At 41.8% G+C, this 16088-nt stretch overlaps 1 protein-coding gene and 1 pseudogene across 1 annotated transcript in view; one reads left to right on the forward strand and one right to left on the reverse strand.

Moving 5' to 3' along the window:
• HADHB (hydroxyacyl-CoA dehydrogenase/3-ketoacyl-CoA thiolase/enoyl-CoA hydratase (trifunctional protein), beta subunit) overlaps nucleotides 469-16088 on the reverse strand; it is a 40228-nt gene continuing 24608 nt past the window's right edge. The window contains exons 7-16 of the mRNA NM_001348972.1: nucleotides 12895-12982; nucleotides 10237-10424; nucleotides 9731-9911; nucleotides 7804-7925; nucleotides 6598-6677; nucleotides 6478-6525; nucleotides 5290-5377; nucleotides 4756-4830; nucleotides 3886-4050; nucleotides 469-1324 (exon numbers count right to left, since the gene is read on the reverse strand). Coding sequence (NP_001335901.1) covers nucleotides 1289-1324; nucleotides 3886-4050; nucleotides 4756-4830; nucleotides 5290-5377; nucleotides 6478-6525; nucleotides 6598-6677; nucleotides 7804-7925; nucleotides 9731-9911; nucleotides 10237-10424; nucleotides 12895-12982 — 1071 coding nt within the window. The 3' untranslated portion in view covers nucleotides 469-1288. The remainder of the gene's footprint in view (nucleotides 1325-3885; nucleotides 4051-4755; nucleotides 4831-5289; nucleotides 5378-6477; nucleotides 6526-6597; nucleotides 6678-7803; nucleotides 7926-9730; nucleotides 9912-10236; nucleotides 10425-12894; nucleotides 12983-16088) is intronic.
• LOC106509870 lies at nucleotides 7932-8911 on the forward strand (annotated as a pseudogene).

Here is a 16088-nt window from a genome sequence, read left to right on the forward strand (position 1 = left end):
TTAAGAGGTTAGCACTTGCTCTCTTGCCCACTCTGTCCCTGGACTAGAGCATTCTTTTTTGGGCCATGCCTGCAGCATATAGAGGTTCCCAGTTTGAACCTAGGGTTCAACCCTTTGATTCCTAGGGTTTGAATCAGAGCTGCAGCTGCTGGCCTATATGATAGATATGCAACGCCAGATCCAAGCTGCATCTGCAACCTACACCAAGCCCACAGCAATGCCTGATCCTTTGACCCACTGAGCAGGGCTAAGGATTGAACTCGAGTCCTCATGGATATTAGTTGGGTTTGTTACTGCTGAGCCACAACGGGAACTCCTATAGGATGATTCTGAATGCCAGTAGCTCTCACAGACCTAAACAATATTCACATAAATGGTTGTAACTTGAGACTTTTGCTTCTTTAAAGTACCAGCATACATGCTATTTGATGCAGTCAGGTTGTCAAAAAACTGAGAGGGTTTCTACTGTGTTGATCGAATTTTTAATATTTCTTTACACTTCATTAAACCTGGTAAATAGAAGCATCTCCAGACAGTGAAATAAATGTAGGTCACTTGGACAATGGGTTGGCAGGGACCGGAGGCACAGCGGTATTCTAAAGCAGGAGCTTCTTTATGTTCTTAGCAGCCTCATGGTTGACTCAGACGGTTAGAAGTTACAAATGAGTAATCAAAGGCAAAAGTCCGTTCCTAAGCCCATCTCTTTAGCTTTAACCTCTGAAAAACAACCACCTTTAACCTCTAACAAAACATAAGGCAAACAGTTCTCTAATACTTCTCCACTTTATTAAGGTTAACCAGTATGGTGTGTATATATCTAAACATTTACCGTAAGTTTTCAGTGATGTTTAGATTCTGAATTCTTTCCATAACGAAGTTAATTTAGGCACATTGGTTTGTATTTTATAGAAAACATTTATCTTTAGGTCACAAATAGGAATGAGTTATATCATTTGCAAATGCTACAAAGATGACTCCAAATTTCAGCTCACCTCTTTCCCAGATTCCATCCACCCATTCAGTCTTTAAAGAAAATAGAGACAACTGTTTAAACTTCTCACTGTGAGAGATTCTAGTAACTAAGAAACTCCTGAAAGAGTAGTAAGCCATGATTACTGGAAAGCTCAGAACACCAGCAAGGCATAATTGCAAAGTATTTAACAGAAGGCCACAAATTTTGTTTTCCCAAGAGGAGCTAGAAACTAGACATGTCACTGAATGGTGCATTGAAATGGCATTGCCTGGGTGAGTGTTGCACAGAAACTCCAGGTCACCTCTCCTTGATCTATCACTTTGGATAGGCTTCCACAATCATAGCATGGCCCTGTAAAGGAAAAAAAAGTTCATTAGAGCAATGAAAGGCAATGCATCCTGCCAGTATGGAGGCAGCAGAGGACAATGGGGCAAGCATAGGGTTGGGAATTTAATTCTGGCTGTCATTCATTCCAACACTGTGTGATCTCGGTAAAGTTATTAGCCACACTGAACCTCAACCTGCTCTAGAAAATGGGACTCATGGTGCCACTGCATAGTGTTTTCTGAGCATTAAGTTAGAGAGCACACAATGTGCACATGTATATACATTCACTCATGTATATATGTGTACACGTATGTATCAGAGTCTGTCTAGCAGAGTCTGATTCCTAGTAGATGCTCCTTAAGTGGCTGCTATTAAAATAAGCCACGGGGGCATTTTTAGCTGTATAAAAATATACATGTTACAGTGAATGCCAACATCAGTTTTTTCTCTCTTTTGGATGAGAAAACTGAGGCTTTGAAAGGTTCAGTTATTCATCCAAATCCACAAAGCTCTTAAGCAGCAGGACCAGGATTTGGAACCTGTTCTCCTCTTTACTACTCCGTACAGGTAAAGAAGATGACCTCAAGTCCCAGAAAAGAAAAAGGCAGAAAATCCCTCCCCAGCACTACACACAGTGCCACGTACTAATCATCTCCCTCGTTTAGACCTAGTACAGACATGAACAATTCCACGAGTCTCAATCCCATCCGATAATCATAGTCATTCTAACTTTTGGACTGCTATCAAACTAGTTAATAGCCTAACTAATCTCCCTGCTTCTAGATTCAATTCAACCCCCACAAATATTTACTAAGCAGCTATTATTTACAAGGCACCAAGATGAACATGGTGTGAGCACAAAGATTTGCTACCTGGTCTCCATCCTCAATCTAGTACACACTGTAGTTGAGAACAAACTGTTCAGGATCTTGAAACCGGCACAAGAAAACAAAACGACAGGGATGGGAAGGTTTGCCTGACTTGGGGTTGTCCTAGAAGGACCCCTAAAAAGGTAGAACATTTTTTTCTCCTGTTTTATTTAAACTTGTTGTTTTCATGTTCCAAATCCTTTATACTGCTCGAGATCTGTGGCCCTCTACGGGGGGTGATTTTGCTCCCGACCCTCACCACAGGACGTTTAGCAATTTCTGGGTGTCCCAAATGGGGGTATATGGCAAGAGGGGGTGGGGGGGAGTGGTCTGCTACTTGTATCTAGTGGGTAGAGACCCTGTTAAATATCCTACAACACACGGCACAACCTCTCCCCCACCGAGAAAGAATCATCCGGCCCAAAATGTTACTAGTGCCAAAGCTGAGAAATACTGCTCCAGGTCCACGAAGAGGGATTCCTCCTCTGATCTAATCTTGTTTGTGGCACTCATTTGGCCCTGGATGAGACAATGCCAAGTTTAATCTAGTCTCGAGGATGCATCAGCTCCCTCCTCATGAGACTGTAAACTTCTGGAAGAAAGCAGTGATACTGGGTCTCATTCTTTGTTCATCCACAAAAGCATCTAGTATTATGTTATTTATACTCTCTGTGCTAGATTTAAAAAAAAAATTAGGGAACAAGCAGTCAAAATCCAAGGACAGTAACCTCTGAGGACTATGCACGAGGCCCAGTGCTGCACCCCAGGCATCTCCTTCATTTAAGCTTGTCACAGAAGGGGGAGCAGTGCTCAGGTCTTGATTGACCACAGTCTTCTGTAAACAAAACTACACAGAGTACGAAATGCTTTTCATCGTGCAGTCTAAAATGTTCCAACCTAAAAATAAGTGACCCCTTGCTTCTTCAAAGTCTCTGAGGAAAAGCCTAAATAAAGGCTTTTAAATGGAAGATGTTTATACTTTTACTTATCTTACTTATTCATCTTGATTAGCAACAGAAAAGTCTCTGTAATCTGGAGAAAAATCAAAATCTGTTTCCATTAGGGTTAAAAAAAAAAAAAAAAAAAAGACTACAGCCAGCTTTCCTTTTGGATTTTATTCCCACAATAAACTGTAATGCAAGTAGAGCTGACAGAAGAACAAAATCTGTAGGAAAACAATTTCCCCTAGCTAAATAGCAATAAGTTATCCAGAGGTAAATTAATTCTCTGCTAAGGTACAGTTCATTTCTCAAGAAAGACAGTTTACCTCTTGGAGGGATTTTATAGCTAAGATTTCATGGTGACTAGATAAATGAACGAAATTTTGTTAGTAATGAAGAAAATATATCCAGGTGCAAATCAGGACAGTGTCTGATGAGGGGATTACAGACGATTCTAATTTTTTACTACATATTTTTTGTATTTTTCATAACTTTCATCATAAATATGTATTACTTTTATAAACAAATTATGAACACATTATTTTAGGGGAAAAAATAGCTTGGGTTTAAATAGCACCTTCCTTTCAAAGTACTATCAGAATTAAAGCTGTACTCGCCTCCCAAAAATGGGCTGCTTTTTTTCCGCCTGTCTGCCATCAGAAAGACTGCTCTAAGACTGTTTCAAACTAAGGGAAATCAAACATTCTTGGATAAGTTTGTTTTGTTTCCAAGAAAATGCTTTTCTGGAAGCTCCTGTGCAGTGTCTGTGACATACCTGCCCTCCAGCTGCACAGGCAGCAACTAAACCATACTGGCCTCCTTCTTTCCGTAACCTGTTGGCAGCTGTCATGACCAACCGACAGCCAGTGGCTCCGAACGGGTGTCCCAGGGACAGTGATCCACCCCAGTTGTTAAACTTCTCCAAAGGAGGTGATCCAACCTGGCTCCCACAAAAAAAGACACAAAAATAAAGACCGGTTGACTTAAGATAAGAACCAGGGGTTCCGGGCGTGCCTCAGTGGAAACAAATCTGACTAGCATCCATGAGGACTCAGGTTTGAGCCCCGGCCTCACTCAGTGGGTTAAGCTTCAGACGTTGCCATGAGCTGTGGTGTAGGTCGCAGGTGTGGTTTGTATCTGGTGTTGCCACGGCTGTGGTGTAGGCCGGCGGCTACAGCTCTGATTAGACCCCTAGCATAGGAACCTCCATATACCTCGGGTGCAGCCCTAAAAAGACCCAAAAAAAAAAAAAAAAAAAAAAAAAAAAGAATCAGACCAGGCTCTTAGGAACAGGAATTAACAACAATAGAGGGAAATAACTAAGTTAAGATACATCACAAGTTATTTTACTGCAAAAGAAAGAAATTCTACATCAATTCTAAAGGTAAGAGGTCCATTTACTTTTTACCCACTGTCAGAGTGGATAAACAAAAGACAACTTTATTGAAAATCTTGCTTTTATTTTTTCTAAAGAATTTCCAGGAGCTATTTTTCAACAAAGAAATATATATTTATTTATATGTAATGAAACACAACATTCTTCATAAGAACAAGCTTTCTATTCATATTTTTTATTAGCAGGTGACAAAGCTCCAAATATTAAAGTGCTTTGAAAATTCAAGCAAATTTGTAATCAGAAACTTACCTTGGCCTTTCTACCCATGTAGTTTTGGGCAAACCAGTCAGAATCCATGGCTTTCAAATTAGCCAAAATCTGACCCTAGAAGGGAAAATAACTCAATAAGCATCTTGTGAGGAATGCCCCTTGAGGCTTTCTTTGACACATGAATTTGTCTAATTCTAAAGCTAGGCAAATCTTTAAGTCAGTTTTGAGTGAAAATTTCCTAATGAAACAATCCAGCCAGTACTTTTGAAAGGCCTCTAGGAGACAGCTTCAAAAGATGTTTTTCCACAGAGGCCTTAGAGCCCTGCCATCATGCCCTTCCCGGCTGTGCAAGTCCATACTTCAAAGACAGAGCTCCACACTCAGGTTGCCTTATATGACCACAGTCCTTTGACAGTTGCCCTTTTTTGGCCACACCTGCAGCATATCGGAGTTCCTGGGCCAAGGATTTAACCCATACCACAGCAACGACCAAAGCTGCTGCGGTGAAGATGCTGGGTCCTTGAACCACTGAGCCACAGAGGAACTCTGATATGGGCCTTTAAAGTGACTTACTGAGAAAGCTTCGTGAAATTCAAAAGCATCAATATCATTCATCGTTAATCCTGCCTTTTCTAGAACTTTTGGTGTAGCATATGTCGGTCTGAAAAGAAAACACAAGTGATATAATGTTAAAACTTTAATTTTTAACCTAAGAGCTCCTTCATATTCCCCAAGTTGAATTTTACATAATTATTAGAATGTCCTTCACTCATCCACTGATTCTACTGTGCAAATATTAAATGTTGGTGATAACAACAGTGAATTGAACAGATATGGCCTCTGCCCTTGGCAGTTAATATTCCGGACTCAGAGAAGCAGATAATAAGCAAGTAAACAATAAAAGAAAAGGACAAATTAATAATGTGAAGAGCTAGAAGAACACAGAGGTCAAAGGGCAGAACCTAAGAAGGGGCGTGCCTCGTAATGGGATATAATGGAGGCTAGGGAGGTTAGTCTTATGAGGGAGGGAGAGGAGTCTAAATATAAGGAGGCTTTTACAAAAAGCTATTCTGAAGATTGTGTAGCAGAGTATGCAGCAATATGAAAAAATGCTTATGACATCTAGATGTAAAAAAAATTCAAAGTTGTATATATATTTTAAGTAGGAAAGTATACGGAAAAGTAGAAAATAATCCCAAACTATAAAATGATAAACCAACATAAAGGATTACTATTATTTAAAAAATTCCAACTCACAAACCAGTTATGAACTCAGAGCTTAACATACTTCTTTTTTCTCTGTGGCCACACCTGTAGCATGCATAAGCTCCCAAGCTGGGGATCGAACCTGCGCCACAGCAGTGGTCATGCCAGATCCTTAAGTGCTAGGCCACCAGGGAACTCCTTAACGTACTTTAAAATCCATTTAATAGGAGTTCCGTTGTGGCGCAGAGGAAATGAACCAAACTAATATCCATGAGGATGTGGGTTTGAACCCTGGCCTCGCTCAGTGGGTTGGGGATCCAGTGTTGCTGTGAGCTGTGGTGTAGGTTGCAGACACGGCTCGGATCCTGAGTTGTTGTGGCTCTGGCATAGGCTGGCAGCGTAGCTTTGACTTGACCCCTAGCCTGGAAACTTCCATATGCCATGAGTGAGGCCCTAAAAAGCAAAATAAATAAATAAAATAAAATAAAATTCATTTAATAAATGTGGATATCTGCATTTTAAAATTATAATACACAGATATACATTGCTACCTACCCGAGTAAAAGCTGATCTTTCGGATCCTGAGACACGTATGTGAAATCCCTAGGTAAAAAATAGAGAGGGGTTAGTTCTAGCACTAAAATAAACCAGAAGGTAGGTGAACATTTACCTTACCTCAGATATGCCTTCGGCTTGTAACCCATGGCCAGAGCTTTTTCCTCTGCCATAATTAGCACTGCGGATGCACCATCGGTCTGAAATGTTAACCAGAACAAAAATGTTAAATTCTGCAGCCTATCTAGCAGTCTTTCTATAGCCACCTAAATTTATCAACTAATGATACTTATACAGTGATTCTATATAATAAAACCTTTTCGTTTTGTCCACCAAGTTATAATTTTCTCACACACACACACACACACACACACACACACACTCACCCATTTGGGGGAGGATGAGGATAAAATAGACTATTCAAAAAGTACCAAAATTTTTTAAAAAAGTACCAAAATTATCAAAATAGATGAGAGTAGGTAATTCTAGAAATATGTACTCATAATAAACTAAGTCTTTTGCTTTCAGTACAGAATAGGAGGAATTTTATCTATAAAACAATCTCAAGAAATATCTTATGTACTAATTTAATTTTACATTTTCTGGAGTGTTTCTCAGCTATTTCCTGCCTATGGCTTCTAGGTGATTTTCTTCTATTTATAGACTATAACAAGCAAAACCTTGACAGGAGAAGAAATAATGGACAGCTGAGAACAGAAGCACCATGGTCTTCCTGGGTTCACTATATTACAACCAACCGTTTTTACTTAATTCCAGCGCCAAGCACAGGCAGTTTTTTTAAGGTGAAGAGCCTGAAGAGGACACCTTTTCTATCAGAGTGGTGACTGAATCAGGTGACTTCTAGGACTTTAAAAACTATGATTCTGGAGTTCCCATTGTGGTGCAGTGGTTAACGAATCCGACTAGGAGCCATGAGGTTGCAGGTTCGATCCCTAGCCCTGCTCAGTGGGTTAAGGATCCGGCGTTGTCGTGAGCTGTGGTTGTAGGTTGCGGACGTGGCTCGGATCTGATGTTGCTGTGGCTCTGGCGTAGGCCGGTGGCTACAGCTCTGATTCGACCCGTAGCCTGGGAATCTCCATGTGCAGCAGAAGCAGCCCTAAAAAAGGCAAAAAGACAAAAACAAAAAACAAAAAAAAAACCAAAAACAAAAACCTATGATTCTATTTTAACATTATCTTTGCAATGAGTAACTATACTTTTTTAAGCATCTATTCATAATATACACAAATACCATTTTAAGCTTTTCTACTGGGACTATCCAAATCTTTAAGTCACTAGTAAACACATATAGTATACAATAGTTACCAGGAATGAAGAATTTGCAGCTGTTACTGTGCCATAGGGCTTGATGAATGCAGGTTTTAGTTTGGCCATCTGCTCCAGGGAGGAAGGACGAATGCCATTATCTTGAGTAACTGTATCTTTTCCTATAAGAACATGAACTTTTTAACTCTAAGGAAAAGCAAGCATTATATATCTTCTCTAGAGAAATATGATTTAAAACCTAAAGAACAAGTAAAACGGAAACCATACCTATTCACTAAAAAGAAAGCCTTTTATTAATATCAAGATATTATCAAATTGGAAAGTAAACTCTTAAAACATTTGGGAAATAATCTAAATGACTTAGCATAAAAAGGACACCCTATTTTCTTAAGATATTCACATTCGGCTCTTCTATACAGAAGACATATGAATGAAGAATTTTAAAAATAGGCATGCCGGTCCTCCCACCGCCCCCGCGCGGGTCCCAGCAGTTCCGGCGGCGGGAGGGGCGGCAGCGGCCAGGCAGCCCAGTTCTGAGAAGGCTCTGGGCGCGCCTAGGACCGCAGGCACCCGCCCCGCCACCACGATGCCCAAGAGGAAGGTCAGCTCCGCAGAGGGGCAGCAGCAGAGGAGCCCAAGAGGAGACTGGCGAGGTTGTCAGCTAAACCTGCTCCTGCAAAAGTGGGAACGAAGCCACAAAAGGATAGGATAGGAAAGGATAACGCTTCAGACAAAAAAGTACAAACTAAAGGGAAAAGGGGAGCAAAGAGAAAACAGGCCAAAGTGACCAAGCAAGAGATGAAAGATCTGCCTGCAGAAAACGGAGAAGCTAAAAACGAGGAGAGCCCAGCCTCTGATGAAGCAGGAGAGAAAGAAGCCAAGTCTGATTAACACCTCACGGCCAGTCCTGTCACTGGTTCCTGTGTCCCTTCTTGTACAATCCAGAGGAATAGTTTTATCAACTATTTTGTAAATGCAAGTTTTTTAGTAGCTCCAGAAACATTTTTAAGAAGGAGGGAATCCCACCTCATCCCATTTTTTTAAGTGTAAATGCTTTTTTTTTTAAGAGGTGAAATCATTTGCTGGCTGTTTATTTTTTGGTACAAACAGAAAATAGTGGGATATTGAATGTGGGAGGCTTTGATTGTCTTGGGTGTCAGCTTAACATTCCATAGATGGGGAAGCTTTTATAGCCTATAATACAAAGCGTACCAAATGGCAATTTGGAGTCAGTTGTGCATTTAACGTCTTGAACACTTGAAATTACTTCTCTTCCCATGTTGTCTTTAGTAGAACTGCTTCCTAAAGCAGACCAACCGTGACCTTGGCTCTCCTTGTCAGAATTGTGTGCACTCTGTAACACCTTTGGTCGTGGTAGTCCAGTTTTCCTAGTAATTTTGTTAATGTGCTATGAAAGACTGAACATTTGAGTATGTAGTGTATATATTAAATTGTGAATTAGTCGGACTTATAATAGCATATCAACATTTGAAGATATTGGTACTTGATATCCTGGTAAGGAAAATTTGCCTCCAGATGTTAAGCTGCAAAGTCACTGGAATAACTGTTGAGAAAAGAATCATATGATTTTTTTTAGATTTTTGGTACATATGTTAAGATTGTGTACAAATTGAAATGTCTGTGTACTGACCCTCAAAACAACCAATGAAATCTCAGGTATGAAAGAAAAAAGAGAAAAATAGGCATGCACATAAGAACTAAAATGCATTTGTAAGATCTAAAGGAGGCCTATAAAGATTTCTCTTTTTAAAATGTTTACCTATTGTTACAACATAAATTGAAACTTGAGTCCATGTTTAAGAATAAAGGCTGAGTATTTTGCAACAAGAACTAGCATGTTTACTGAAAAGTCTTGTGAGGTTTCTGGAGTTTTAGGAGAAATTCAGAATTCCCTAACGAACATCATGGAGCATTTCCCTTTACAAAGCTGAGCGAACTGTTTTACCTGGGACTTTGAAAGGCACAACATCAGAAAGAAGTCCTTCATCCTGTGCCTTCTTGGCCAGGCTGTGTGAGCGCAGCGCGTACTCATCCTGCTCCGACCGAGAAACAGCAAAGGCAGCAGCCAGTCGGTCTGCAGAGTGGCCCATGGTCTCACTGGTGGAGAACTCGGCCACTGCAGGGAGCTAGGAAAGGAGACATTCGGGACCAGGGACACTGTTAACAGGTAATATACCACACCTAGGGCTACTATCAATCAAGGCCAAGACAAGGGAAGCTCTTTGTGAATGGGGCATCTCGAAAAAGGGCTTACACATTCAAATCTTCTAACCACTATTCCTGTTTTTCCCCCCATCTTGACCAAATAATTAACCTCTCCCTGGAACTAACCGAATCTGCAACTATTAGAGCATAACAGAACCCAGGCTGTTTTAACCTAATTCTAAGCCTCTGCAGTGAGATGCTTTGGAAACAATGAGTCTTTACGTAATAAGCATTCACAAGTCTTACCTCAGGTGATAGGAAATTCAATCTGAATTTAGAGATTAAAGACAGTCGCTGACCCAGAGTCTTGGCCTTATTGAGATCAAGCATCATTTTCCTCATTTTCCTTGAATGGCGAATAGGGATATCGGACATTAACTCTACACCACCTGCCACAACCACATCAAACTGGCCGGAAGCAATCAGGCTGACACCTAGAGGGCACAGGTCACACGTACATGAGTATCTTCTGGAGAAATTAATAGGCCATTGGTAATTTAAGCGGTTTGGTTTTTTTTTTTAATTGAAGCTTCCTTATTTAAAAACTTACTTGGTTTTGTTTTTGTTTTTTGTTTTTTTGGTCTTTTTAGGGCTGCACCCACAGCATATGGAGGCTAGGGTCAAATCGGAGCTGTAGCCGCCGACACACACCACAGTCACAGCCACACAGGATCCAAGCCACGTCTGTGACCTACACCACAGCTCATGGCAATGCCAGATCCTTAACCCACTGAGTGAGGTCAGGGAAGAACCTGAGTCCTCATGGATCCTAGTCAGGTTCGTTAACCACTGAGCCACAAGGGGAGTGCCTAAAAACTGTATGATTGTTATTAGCACTGTATATCTGTCATTAAAGTTTTTATCTTTTTAGAGGGATTAGGATAATTTTTTTAAAGTATAATTCATTTACAATGTTGTGCCAATTTCTGCTGTATAGCAAACTGACCCAATCACATGTATATATATGTATATATATATATACATTCCTTTTCTTTTCTTTTTTTATCTTTTTGCCATTTCTTGGGCCGCTCCCGCAGCATATGGAGGCTCCCAGGCTAGGGGTCGAATTGGAGCTGCAGCCACCGGCCTACGCCAGAGCCACAGCAACTCGGGATCCCAGCTGTGTCTGCAACCTACACCACAGCTCACGGCAACGCCGGATCGTTAACCCACTGAGCAAAGGCAGGGATCGAACCCGCAACCACGTGGTTCCTAGTCGGATTCGTTAATCACTGCGCCACGACAGGAACTCCAATATATGCCTTTTTTTATATTATCTTCCATCATGGTCTATCCCAAGAGACGGATACAGTCCCCTGTGCTATGCAGTAGGACCTTGCTGCTTAGCCATTCTAAATGTAGTAGTTTGTATCTACTAACCCCGAACTCCTGGTCCACCCCACCCCCTCCCTCTTTCCCCTTGGCAAACACAAATCTAGGATAAATTTTTTTTGGGGGGTCTTTTGAGGGCCGCATCTGCGGCATTTGGAGGTTCCCAGGCTCGGGGTCGAATCAGAGTTGTAGCTGGCAGCCTACACCTCAGCCACAGCAACGCCGGATCCTTAACCCACTGAGCAAGGCCAGGGTTCGAACCTGCATCTTCATGGATACTAGTCAGATTTGTTTCTGCTGAGCCACGACAAGAACTCTGGACAAATTTTTTACATGGCTAAAAATACATTCAATGCATTAGAAAAAATCAAGTTTCTTTCAGGCTATACGGACATCAACTTCTAGAAGTATCCACTGAACCAACTCTCAAATCAGTTTCTAAACTGGAACTTTGGGCATATTTTATAGGCTCCCAGCTTTGGCTTCCATAGTGATTTTTTTCACATAAAAAGAGAATTTCAATTTCTAGCATAAGCTAGAGAAATTCTAGCTTTCAGATGTGAGGCAGCCCCCTTCCCTCTTCCTGGCCACTGGCAGGTATGTGTCACTCTAACTGAAAGTGTTCACAAGCTGCGGGGGGTGGAGGATGCCCCCGTTACTGCCTCTGGCTTCATTCCCTGCCACGTCTGAGGTGGGCTGGCCAACCTGGCCTTGATGTTACGAAGATACCATGTGATTATGATGTATTTCAGGTTTCCTGTCTTTTCACAATAAGAGCTAATACTGCACAATGTCCCACAGATTTGCTAAGTTTGTTAGGAGAATTTGTAACTAACTGGAAGAATGTCAAGATGTAGGGAGAAAGCAGAGGAAAGAGTTGCACCATCTAAAGCAGTGATTCAGGGAATTCCTGTCGTGGCTCAGTGGTTAATGAATCCGACTAGGAACCATGAGGTTGCGGGTTCGATCCCTGGCCTTGCTCAGTGGGTTGAGGATCCAGCATTGCCGTGAGCTGTGGTGTAGGTCACAAAGGCGGCTCAGATCCCGTGTTGCTGTGTCTCTGATTAGACACAGCTGGCGGCTACAGCTCTGATTAGACCCCTAGCCTGGGAACCTCCATATGCCACGGGAGCAGCCCTAGAAAAGGCAAAAAGACAAAACAAACAAAATAAATAAATAAAGCAGTGATTCAACATTGTGGCGATGGCGGAAGGAGGAAGGTCACAACCTCCGCAGGGAGGATCATATCAGAATCACCTAACTTTAAAACCTAGCAAGTTACAAATTTCTTTGTGCCTCAAATCCAGAAGCACCCCTCCAGTTGATAATCCCTGCCACAGCCAGCCACATTACTGCCAGAGAAACTGTAGGAATAGTTGCATTCCTCAAGTAGGGAGAACAAGAAAAAGGTTGAGAACTACTGTCAAAAAAAAAATTTTTTTTTAATGTTACTTTATTTTTTTGAAACACACAAATTCAGAGATCATTTATTTCTGTGAAGAGCTGTCTTTAATGATCACATAAAAGACAAAAGAGAGCCAACATGTATCTTCTGTTTTCAGAAAAACATACCTGTGGTCATGGCTTGGTTGGAAGAGATGCAAGCCATGGTGACAGTGTGGGCAGGAGTCTTGTCAGAGAAGCCAGCTCCAAGGGCAGCCTTCAGGAAACACAGTGAATGAAATGATCACTTATAAAGGAAGGGCTACATGGAGGTCCCGTCGTGGTGCAGTGGTTAACAAATCCGACTAGGAACCATGAGGTTGCAGGTTCGGTCCCTGCCCTTGCTCAGTGGGTTAAGGATCCGGCGTTGCCGTGAGCTGTGGTGTAGGTTGCAGACGCGGCTCGGATCCCAAGTTGCTGCGGCTCTGGCCTAGGCCAGTGGCTACAGCTCCGATTGGACCCCTAGCCTGGGAACCTCCATATGCCACGGGAGCAGCCCAAGAAAAGGCAAAAAGACAAAAAAATAAAAAAATAAAGGAAGGGCTACACGTAAGTGATGCTTTAAGCAGTACTTCACTCTATGATAAAAAAGGAAAGGATTCGAGTTTAACATTCCACAGAATAATATTTAAAATAAAATTAAGCCCATAATAGAAATGGTTTACTAATTTTTCATCTAGCCATTAACTGATAAGCACTCTGCCAAAGTCCTTGCGGCCGTTTTCTTGTTTCTTTTTTTTTTTTTTTTTTTTTTTTTTTTTGTCTTTTTGCCATTTCTTGGGCCGCTCCTGAGGCACATGGAGGTTCCCAGGCTAGGGGTCCAATCGGAGCTGTAGCCACCAGCCTACGCCAGAGCCACAGCAACGCGGGATCCGAGCCGTGTCTGCAACCTACACCACAGCTCACAGCAACGCCAGATCCTTTAACCCACTGAGCAAGGCCAGGGACCGAACCCGCAACCTCATGGTTCTTAGTCAGATTCGTTAACCACTGCGCCACGACGGGAACTCCCTTGCGGCCGTTTTCTATGTGCTATATGCAAGCCTAGGAGACTCTTGTATCCCGCCTCATTTCTTAGCAATGCTTTTCTCAGAGCCTTCAAGGATATAATTTGATATTAACTTGTTTACATTTTCAAATTAACTTAAAGGAGGCCTGTTAAATACAGTTGATGGAAATACATCATGGGGTGGGTTCCTCATACCTATGTTCCTACAGTTAAAAGGCTCAGTAGTAAAGCAAAACTCATCAAACACGAAAATAATTTCTAAAGAATTGCCCACTCACGATGAGATTCCCACACAGGTCCCTGCCTGCTCTACATTTGGCTCTTCATTCATCGCTACCCTGACTGCCTGATACTTTAACGGCACTAAGCAGACTCAGAGCAAATATAAAGTGGAGAACATGCCAAATATGGAGGGGTTCAAGTCAATGAAAGAAAATCTGGAAAACCACCTGGACCACAGGTGAGTGCACCAGTTAACAACAGGAAAAGAGGAAACCGGTCAGGATGAATGACACACCAGGTGCTCAAAAGAGAATAATGTGATGAGTCTTGAGAAAAACTAAGGCCCTTCATTAATCTTGCAAATACGGCCCCTATTACCATGGCACAGCAAAAGTCAAAAATGAAATGAGAGGGAGTTTCCATTGTGGCTCAGCAGTAACAAACCTGACTACTATCCATGAGGATTTGGGTTTGATCCCTGGCCTCGATCAGTGGGTTAAGGACCTGCTATTGCCATGGGCTGTGGTGTAGGTCTCAGACACAGCTCGGATCTGGCATTGCTGTGGCTGTGGTATAGGCCAGCAGCTGTAGCTCCAATTCGACCCCTAGCCCTGGACTTCCATATGCTGGGGGTGGGGCCCTAAAAAGACAAAAAAAGAAAGAAAAATGAAATGAGAACATTATTATACTTTTAATGAGGAAATTATGCTGCCAAAAAAATAAATGCCTGATTCCATTTTTGCATGTGTAAAGAATTCATGCATCGGTTAAAAAAAATACTTTCATTAAAACAAAGTTTCACTTTAAAACAAAGCTCTCCGCACAGCAGGTTAAGGATCCAGGGTTGTCACTGCAGCGGCTCAGGCTGCTGCTGTAGTGTGGATTCGATACCTGGCCCAGGAGCGCTCTGGTGCCACAGGTGCAGCCAAATAAATAAATAAAAACAGAGCTGTCAATACTCCATGACCCCTCTACCACCATTCACTGGGAAATTCTGGTTCTCTTCAGGGGAATTTATTTTCCGTGGCTTTTTTCTGAAACTATTTAACTACCCTCAGAATATAAGATCTACTATAAACGTTTCCAAAGCTGAGATGAAAGGGATTCAATGCTTCTTAATTGATTTTTAGCTTCATACGTACACGACTTGTACTATTTACCACATTTACCACTATGTGCCACAATCTATAAAAACAGAAATGTGTTACAAGTGTTCCTGCAACACGGCCCTACTGGCCTTTCTAGGTAGGCCTGATACAAAATGTTCAACACACTTTGCTGAAAACTGTCCCCCGGCAATTGCACATCAGCCTCTCAGTGTAAACCAACCCAAAAGGAAAATAGAGGCAAGTCTCGGGGGCTGGGGAGAACTTCCCAGTGGGGCAGGTGTAAAGGGCACTCAGGTCATAATAGCCTGATCCTCACGAGGCCCTTGGTAGCGTGTGCCACATCCTTGGCCCCAGCTGACTCTCAGGCCTGAAGGAACTTTAAATAGAAGTGGCTGCTAGTGAACCTTGTCCACATGCTTCTATTTAAAGTCTAAGTGGCTCTCCCGGCAAAGCTTATGCTCCTGGAAGTACAAAGAGGAGAAAGGAGGAAGATGCCTCTTAGTGAAGCTGGAGAGCAGGGAAATATGCTGAGGCCTTTCAGTAAAGTCAGGTTCCTGGGAATTCAGCACCAGAAGCCTTTCAGGATTCCATCATTATGTTATCAACACAGACAACAAATTCTTAAAAAATTCTCTAGCTCCAAGTAATGATAGCTTTTAGGTTACAGACAACTTTAGAGAAACATTCTTATAGCACAGCTCCTCAATTAAAATTTAGTATTAGTATTTGTCTCTGCCCTGATGCCTGGTACTTTAGATGGGACACTGCAGATTCACTGCAAAACTGAGTTGGAAAACATGCCAAATATAAGGAGTGCAAGTCGATGACATTCTGGAAAACTGCCTGAACCACAAGTGAGTCATGTCAATCAAAAACTAAGATTTTTTTCCAAAAAAAAAAGAAAAAAATCAGAAAAAAAAAAAACCCATCATGGCTTTAAGTGTTGGGATAGAATAGAAATGGAAAATTTAAACAGATTTAAT

This window comes from Sus scrofa, chromosome 3, assembly GCF_000003025.6.
Source record: "Sus scrofa isolate TJ Tabasco breed Duroc chromosome 3, Sscrofa11.1, whole genome shotgun sequence".
Taxonomy (NCBI): domain Eukaryota; kingdom Metazoa; phylum Chordata; class Mammalia; order Artiodactyla; family Suidae; genus Sus; species Sus scrofa.